General features: G+C 41.6%; 2 protein-coding genes across 2 annotated transcripts; one reads left to right on the top strand and one right to left on the bottom strand.

The window, feature by feature from the left end:
• The first annotated feature begins 4,189 nt into the window (after positions 1-4,189).
• Positions 4,190-7,383, top strand: LOC108040695 (glutathione-specific gamma-glutamylcyclotransferase 1). Its single transcript, XM_017118266.2, has 5 exons — positions 4,190-4,319; positions 4,437-4,930; positions 5,839-5,874; positions 6,498-6,576; positions 6,638-7,383. Exons 2-5 carry the CDS (start codon positions 4,628-4,630, stop codon positions 7,072-7,074), a joined length of 855 nt encoding a protein of 284 aa, XP_016973755.1. The 5' UTR covers positions 4,190-4,319; positions 4,437-4,627; the 3' UTR covers positions 7,075-7,383.
• Positions 7,384-7,387: 4 nt separating this feature from the next.
• LOC108040694 (26S proteasome non-ATPase regulatory subunit 13) lies at positions 7,388-8,901 on the bottom strand. Its single transcript, XM_017118265.2, has 4 exons — positions 8,681-8,901; positions 8,512-8,625; positions 7,926-8,456; positions 7,388-7,866 (listed from the first exon to the last, which is right to left on the bottom strand). The coding sequence occupies exons 1-4, from the start codon at positions 8,788-8,790 to the stop codon at positions 7,473-7,475; spliced, it is 1,149 nt and encodes a 382-aa protein (XP_016973754.2). The 5' UTR covers positions 8,791-8,901; the 3' UTR covers positions 7,388-7,472.
• Positions 8,902-8,931: the final 30 nt, after the last annotated feature.

Below are 8,931 nucleotides of genomic sequence, written 5' to 3'. Positions count from 1 at the left end.
TGTCATTCTTTGAATAAATTCATTTTTCAGTCAGCCACGCTGACTGTTACCGTTCAAGCTCGCTGCGACAGTAACCCCTTTAAATGAATATCAGCCAAAATAACTTTCATTGATGGGGACATACAAAATAAAAATATTACCATATTATATATGCTTAATAAGTATTTCGACTTCAGCAAATATTTTGTGGAAACCGAGTGTATTCACGATCAAACATTTACTTTTCCATTTAAGAGTAAACTTCCTGTAAAAGTTTGCCCCTTTTGGCTGAATAAATCGTACAGTGCAAATAGCAAACATCATTAAAGTTAAATATAAGTTTTGCGGTTAATAATAGTCTTTGGTTTCGAAAAACAAGCGGATTGAGCGTCAGAAAATTTGCCGAATGAGAGAGCCACACGTGTGTACCAACTAAGTCAAAAGAAACGAATGCTAAAAATGCGCAAAAGACAATATTCGGGGGTTGCTTGGGATTGGTGTGTATATGCTTTATAAAGCGAAAAATTAGGCCAGATGTGTTAATTGATATGTGCGTAGAACTGTGTGCATCTGGCCGAGCCGAAAAGTTGTTTACCTTTTTGCGCTATTGTCCAACCGGACTGTCTGGCGGACTCTTTTATCTACCGGTTGGTTGTTCACACATCTTATCTTTTCTTTCGGGGGGTAAAAAGAAAAAACAACCCCTTATCAGACGCCTTTCGTCTTCAAGACCAACTCAAACTGAACTCTTATCAGTTTAGCAAAATTATATGGCGATACGGCAAACGCGAGACTATAAATTACATACTCCAGTTTTGTCGGTCTGGTCGGTTATTTACCAATAATATTTGGTCTAGGCCGTTTAGACCTGCCCTCGAATAATCTTGATGGGGTGGAAAGAAGAAGGCAACAGAAGTCAATTTAGCCAAGTATTATATACAATAAAATAAAATATATTTTTAATTGTTTAATTATAAGTGCAAAGCCAAGTAGCCTGGTTTTTTATATTAATTTCAAGTGTTTAATTTTAAAGCAATAAATTGAGCTAAATCCCATAAAAAAGGAACACTTAAGGAGCTTGTATAATTACTGTGATTGCAATAAAGCGTGCTTTGGAGTATCAGACCAAACATAATTTAACATTTTAAAAATTGTTCGGTTATTAAAAATACTTAAAACGGTTGTGTCTTACTTTAATGACTGTTTTTTATTTTTAGCTACCAACGTATTTGTTCAAGATGTTTTGTTACTTACATATTGACAACAAGAATATAGAGTGATATATTTGGTAGATAAATAAGGATGAGCATCAATTGAAAGATATAACATAGATAGATAGGCACACATTTATCGAGTAGAGTGTTGACATATAATATGGTGTACCATCCTATTAAGACGCTTAGCTCACCTAATCCCAACCATTTAACACTCTGTCAATCTCAATTGTGATCATTCGCCGAGCGATGAAAGTTAAATGAGAGAATCGCAAATGAGATAAGCCCGACAGAAATTTAGACAGCTGCACGTAAATCCCCCATCCAAAGCTAAGCCCTGATCCAAATGCCTCACTGGCCCAGCAGAATGAAAATATTCTGTTTGTGGGTTCGTGTGCTTTGTTGATTTCGCCAAATTTCAGTCCGCCCCCAAGATACACTTTTATGCCCCCCTAAAAAACGAACACTCGTATGCCATGTACATGTGATATCAATGGGCTTAAGGCTTTTGTTGTGTATACATAGAAAACGGAGCACAGAATTTTTGTGTGTTCTGCGCCTGTTACCCAAGCACAAAAACAAGTTGATTTGCTCACATAGCAAATCCCTCCCTGACGTTTCCCGATGCCTAGAAACCTACACACACTTCCCCAGCCTACAACCGATAAAAACTATAGATTGCTATATCAACAATTTTGAGAAAAATTGGCTAACCTTGAACCGTTGGCAAAAAACTTTCACAATGAAAAAAGTTCAGTATCAAGGACCCAGAAATGTATAGCGAGTAGATTTTGAAGCGTTTTTCATTTGGCATACGAGCAGTGGCCAACGCTGCGTATACGTAATCAAGTCGTAAGGCAAAAGAAAAGTCGTATAAGAATATGTGTATATGTGTGTGTGCTTTTGAGGATGTGGAGGTGTCGTAAGCACACACGCCAGATTATCTCTGTATGTGTGCGGATGTGCGCCCTAAGGTTTTTGAACTTTTTTTTTCGGTTATTTTCCACCATCCAGCCTGTTTTTGGGTCAATTTATTTATGCAAAAATATCATAGGCCGAAGAAGAAGAGAAAAAGATTATAATTAAACAAGCGAAAAGAAAAAAAACAGACTGGTATTTAGAAACAGCGTATGAAAACAGAAAGCTCACAAATACTCTTAAATTCCCTTGGCATTTCGGGAAGGCGGCAATCAAAACAAAGTGTGCGAAATTTTTAAGTTTATGCATATACATATGTATGTATGTTAAAGTATAAGTGCTACGCGAGAAATAAAATAGCTAAAAATACAAACAAATATGCACACGACTGTACATACATGTTTACGCTTATATATCGAGCATGCCTCGTTAATGGGACCCATCACGATACGATGGTGTGGCATCTACACATAAAAAAAACAGTAAACCAAAAGACTAATTAATTTGCATTGTACATTTTATCAAACTTTTGGCTTATGAGCTATTTAAAATGCTCACGAAAGCCTTAAAACATGCATTAACATTGTAGGAAAGTGAGTCATCGCTTAAATTATTTTTTGTAAGAAATTACCCATTGCTAATGATATTTTTCGCATGGTTTTATTGTGTGTATGGGCACAAGCATAGAAAACAAGTATACGTACCGTCGGTCATTTAACGTTATGTATTTGATCATGGGCAGCAGCGTAGTTAGCACGGCAAAAAGATCGGTCATTCATATTTAATATAAGGCTACCCTGCTCTCCTTTCCCCTCTTTGAACTGACGAAAGTAAAACTTATGTGAGATTTGTTTCCTCACAGCGAATTATCCATACTCTTTAAGACAGCTAAAATGATAAGTAATTTAAAATCAGCAAATATAGACTTCTTAGTTAAAAATGATAAATATTCGTACCATCAAAAGGTATATAAACAGATATTTAGGGAAATGCTTCTTGAATTTTATTAAAATAAATTAATTTAAAAACGGAATAATCAAACAAATTAAATAAACTGATAAACTTATCCAAAACAGTGCAATTTCTCTGCGCCCGCTCAGTGCGAATACATAAAAAAACATTGTATATATAAATAGATGCAGATAAATATGCTTTACGATAATATCATAAAGAATTGTTGAACCTAGACTTTGAACTGAGGGGAAGTTGCAATAATAACTTTAGTAATAAAATAAATAATACAATTTTTTCTTCATTTTCCAACTAAAATGACAATAAATCAAGTAGCAATCTTATCATAAAGAGTCGTAGGTTTCTGTTGACTTTGATCTAATCACTGTAATAATTACAATTAGTTTCTATATCAGTTGACTGTTGCCAGGCAACAATAATAGCTTATTTGGAATCAGAAAAATCCTGGTAAAACAATATAAAAATATTTAATAATAAATAATTATCATCATAACAATAAATATCAGTTGAAGTGATTTGTTTTGCAACCTTTTTCGCTGTCTGGCTGGTTACATAATAAATATTAAGCCGACAAGGATCTTTATGGTCCGTGATTGGCAATTTCCAAAATCATTTCTTAATTTGAGGCATTTATATATTTATAATTATAAAATGCCTTAATTTATGACTGATTCTTCAGTTCAAGGGGTTTTTTCGTCACGCAGCTTTTTTCCAGCTTTGCCATTATATGATCGGTTATTATTTAGCGTTTATACCGTATATAAATATTTGACTTTATTTAATTGTTGTATTATTTATGGACATGTTTGGGCAGCAAGTCACCTTTACCTTAATCCAATGTCCCAAGATTTTTGCCATAATTCTCGGTTGATAGTGAAACTAGACTGAGAAAGAGAGTGAGAGGGCGAGAGAGCTTTGGCGAGTGGCAATTTAAATACTCGTTCGCCATATTCAAACCTATAGATAAGTCTTGAGAGTCGTCAGACACAGCGTCATAAATATTTATTTTACATTTTTATTTTTTACTTTTCCGCCGCTCTGTGTTAGTCTTCTTCTTCACGAACGTCGGGGCGTTGGAAATGTTTTCGGTTTTCGCGCTGGGCGGTTTAGTTCCCGACCACTCGCGGAACTAAAAGGTCGCAGTCGGCGCGAAAAGTCTCCCGAGGCTGAACTAAATCAACAGAGATATATAGAAAACTAAACCACCAAATCACACAGCACCAAAACCACCCACAAGTAAGCTAGGGATCAGGTTTCGGCTGAAATACATATTTTTGTAGGGCTTATTTAGTAGTAATAGTTAATCAAAATTTCGAGTTTTATGTAACATCGCTGTGCTCTGGCCATCCACAGAATCTCAGCTGCACTTGGAGCCGTCGGCCGGCGAGCAATGTAACACTAGGAGCCGGAGCCTGCAGCCACCAGCATGCCCAGATAGCAGTCCCAGGATCCCCATCTTGATCTCAACCAGAATAAGCAGCCAGCAGACCACGACCACGCCCGAAGAATTCAGGAATATTAGGGGAAACCGCAGGGTACAAGACATGGCTCACTTCAGTGGTCACCGGCAGCCGGCGGAGGTGCCGGCACATTTCAAAAATCTCTTCACCAATGGACAGCTGGGATCAGCGGAGGAAAACAATAACAACGACCAGAATGAGCAGGAGAATCGTCCGAGCAATAACAACAATGAGGCTCCTTCGGATCCCGCCTGCTGGGTCTTTGGATACGGATCCTTGTGCTGGCATCCTGGCTTCACCTACACAAAGTGCATTACGGGCTATATCAGGGGATATGTGCGCCGATTCTGGCAGGGCAACGTCACCCACCGCGGCTGTGAGAAAAAGGTGAGTGGGATTACCCAAATCGGGGTATTAGACTGGTCTGGCCTCGTCTGTTAGCAGCTTTCACGTGTGTTTACCCACCAACTAGCAGCAGTGAGCTGGTAATTATTTTATTGCCCCCTGCTATTTGTCTTTATGTTTTCGTCTGCTAGTAGCGTACGTCGCCAGTTGCCAGTTTTCAATGTGGGCAAAGTGATCAGGCACGCGTTATCTATTCGTCGGGCGTTATCAGCTGTGTGTGGCTAATGGCAAACAACAAGTGAAATTAGCATTTGCCAGCGTCTAGAGCGGCAGTCTAATTAAGATACAGATTGCGTTTCAATTAACATAAGTGATTTGATTGCTAAACAAGTCAGGACAAGCCCCTTGGAATAGGTTTCAATTCGATTCGATGCTTGAAAATATCGGGAAACCAGTTTGGGATAGGAATTTGAGTATTTTTGTTTTTTTTATCAAATCACCTGTTTTAGCCCATTTTTGCTTGTTAAAGTAAGTCAATGTCTTAGATTTAAAATTCGCAATTTGATAATTTAATCATGGATCGCATCGGAATTTCAGTTCAAGAGAGTTTGTTTTGTAAATTTTACGCTAGCATTTTAAAATATTTTGTGCATTTTATGATCTGTAATTTCCGAAATGAATTCCATTATATTCATTTTCTGTGCGATATGCGCTACTGTTGCGATCATGAAAAAATCGAGAATTTCGAAATAAGTCAAGGTCCATATATGACCCTAGTTATATGTGTAAGTGTCGTAAATAAAGCAAATATACAGAAGGTAAACAAACAACGAGCTGTGTGCAGGCGGGACCTAGCCCTCTTTGTGAAAGCAATAAATACTGAAGCTCCGCAAATGAAACTGTATGAAATATACTCGATTGCTAATGTGTACTTTCATTCTTTGTTACAGCCTGGACGTGTTGCAACGCTCGTTGAGGACAAAGAGGTGAGTGTCATATATTAAATATAATTTACAAGTGTGGGGGAGCAGTCAGTAAAAAAAAGTGATTTTGCCGTTCGAGTTTCCCAAAGTAAGCCCCATTCCGTGTAGGCGGTTTCTCCCGGAGTGTTTAACGTTCCGAGAAGTCCTACCAACTCGTCCATATCTAAGGTTATCTCTGGCAGATTTCCGCAGACAACCTGGCCGAAAAGATTCGTGGTTCGAAAAAAACCCCTCTTCATCACCAGCCAGGCGGATTTCCGCGGAATATAGGCGAATGCAACAGTGCACTTTTTACGCCTTGATACTTTCTATCCTAGGCCCGGGGACTTTCGCCCAGGGCATTATTGGTGGGAGTTACCAGGAACTCGTTTTGTGGCCCCGAAAGACAAGCATGAAAAACTCAAAGCGGCAAATCATTTGTCGCAGGTAGCGTTATTTATACGTGCCATATGCGGGAAAACGAGTTGGGAATCATAAGCAGCGGCCGTGCGCGATAAGAATAGCACGCCCCGATCCGAAATATACAAGTTCAAACCCCGCCGACTGCTAAAAAATATTTTTAGATTTATGTTTAACATCTGGTTTATTATTATTTTTTTTAATATGTGCCACATTTTTGATTACAGGGAATCACTTGGGGTTGCGCTTATAGAATAACAGGCTGCACAGCACTGGATTATCTCAAGCAGCGAGAGTGCACACTGGGTAAGTGAATCAATCTCAAAGCGGGCCCAAGATTAGAGCTAACCCATATTGAACCCAACAGGTGGCTATGCAACGATTGATACCAAATTCTTCCCGCGTGTCGCCTCCCAGGACGCCCCCTTTAGTGGCGAGGCGGTCGAGGTATTAGTCTATGTGGCCACACCGGAGAATATCCACTGGCTGGGCGACGATCCGGTGGAGGAGATTGCCCAACAGATTGTCACCTGCCGCGGACCGAGCGGTCACAATGCCGAGTACCTGCTGCGCCTGGCGCTTTTCATGCACGAGGAGATTCCCGGCGTAAGAGACGATCACCTGTTCGAACTGGAGCGCCTTGTTCTGGAGGAGCTGTACCGCCGCCAAATACCTCTGTCGTCTGTGATGGGCCGCAATCCGGAAAGGATACGGCGCGACTCGCACGAGGACATCCGCCGCCCGCCATCCTTCGAGTTCACCTCCCGTGTGCCGGATACGAAGCTTCGCTGCCTAAACATTTGATTGCGGGTGTGGTGGTGGCCAGAGATGGCGGTTCCAGCTAGTGATAGGCAGACCGCTTTTATTGCTACAGCAAATTCCAAATTATTGATCGATATTTTAGCTTGTTAGGTAACCAGAGTCTATCCCCAAATTCGACGTATTTCTTAAATTGTAAATAATGTTAGCCCTCCTACTAGTTAGCAACAACTCCTCGATAAGTGATCTGATTTAGCCAATAAGCTAGGATTAAGCCAGTCCGTAAGCACAAATAACTTTTTACACGCAAAACTGTCAGGGAGTTAAATTAAAACGAAAAGAAATTAACACAAACATGAATTGTTTTGGGGTTTAATTAAATACAAAAGCGTTTGCGCAAGTGGAAATTAGTGGGGACCATCAAGATTAAGCGAAACCTAAAACTAATTGGTGAGAATTTCGGCCGCACGATTCTCCATCAGCTTCTCCATGTTCGTGATGGCACCCATCCAGGTGTCCAAAGTGCTGGCCATGCCCACGATCTGGTTGCGGTTGAGGACGCGTGGCTGCACCCAGGACATGTTTACCACTCCCGCCACTTGGTCAATCTCTCCGCGCACAAGGTCCAAAGCCAGGGCCTTCATGATGAGCAGCTCTACTTCCTTGGCGGGCAGCTTGGTCTCTTGGGCGATGTCGGTGAAGGAGATGGCCCGCTCGATGGCCGTGCGCTTAAAGGTCATCTCCATGAGGCACAGCAGGGAAATCTTCTGGCGCAGCTTGACCTCCTGGGCGGCCAAATCGGGTATCTTGGACCAGATTTTCTTCATGTCATTGAATCTGCCGAGAAAGAGGGCTTGTTAATCACTATAGATATCAGACTAGGTGGATCCACTCACTTGTTAATGTCGCCCGTGTTGAAGGCTTTGAGTAGCTCCATGAGCCACTCGTTTTCCGTGCCCTTCAGGGACTCCAGGATGGGATGTGCCAGCAGCTCTCCGATGTTGTAGACGCCATCTCCTAGAAGGGCAGCCAGACCCAAAAAGAAGGCCTGCTGAGCCCACTGATCGCGCGGGTAGTCCTCGAGAGAGCAGCCCAGGAACTGGAGACCACACCGGTAGTAGTCGCTGTGCTTGCCCACCCGTCGATAATACTGGGATGCCAGCATGTAGTACTTTCCGTGGACGGGCGTCACATTGCCTGCCTCCTCCAAGACATCGCGCAGCTCTTCGATGATCTTCTTGGTGGCATTCAGGTCGTTGAGGTTGCTGAGGTAGAGATTGCCCTGCATCACCTGCAGATACCACACCGCCTCGTCGCAGATCTTAACCTTGTCCTTGATCTTCTCCAGAAAGTCGATGGCCTCCTTCTTGTCGGCGATGTTGTCCACCACCACCTCGAGGATCTGGATGAGCCCGTAAGGGTTTATCCTGCAAATAAAAAGAATTTAGAATACTGCCGAGTCATTCAAAGAAGCCGACTCACTTCGTCTCGAAGGTGGACAGGAAGTTCTGGTAGAGCTGCAGCAGCGCCGTTTCGTCCTGCAAGGACTCATGGCGCACGAAATCCACCAGCTTGATGGTCAGCTCGTTCCAGAGTCTGTAAAGAAAGTATATTACAAGGGGAAAATAGTTTTTTTGGCTTCGAATCTCACTTTTCATTATAGAGCTCCTCGATGAGCGTCCACTCCGCGGCGAGATCTTTGTTTGAGGTCTTCTTTTGGGCCGCCAGATAAGCGGTGACTGTCGCCTGTGGGTTAGACATCGCAACTACGTTCGGATCTGCGCTAAATGACGAGTAAATTCCAAATTTATTTTTAAATGTTTTCCCAAACTACAAAAATTGCAAATCACAATCGCCGACGCAGCTGTCAATTTGACAGTCCACTTGTGTGACCATTTGTTC

The sequence above is a fragment of the Drosophila rhopaloa genome, unplaced genomic scaffold (genome assembly GCF_018152115.1).
Source record: "Drosophila rhopaloa isolate 14029-0021.01 unplaced genomic scaffold, ASM1815211v1 contig_178, whole genome shotgun sequence".
Taxonomy (NCBI): Eukaryota; Metazoa; Arthropoda; class Insecta; order Diptera; family Drosophilidae; genus Drosophila; species Drosophila rhopaloa.
The sequence above is the reverse complement of the archived record's forward strand: the minus strand, read 5'-3'. Positions and strand labels throughout refer to the sequence as shown.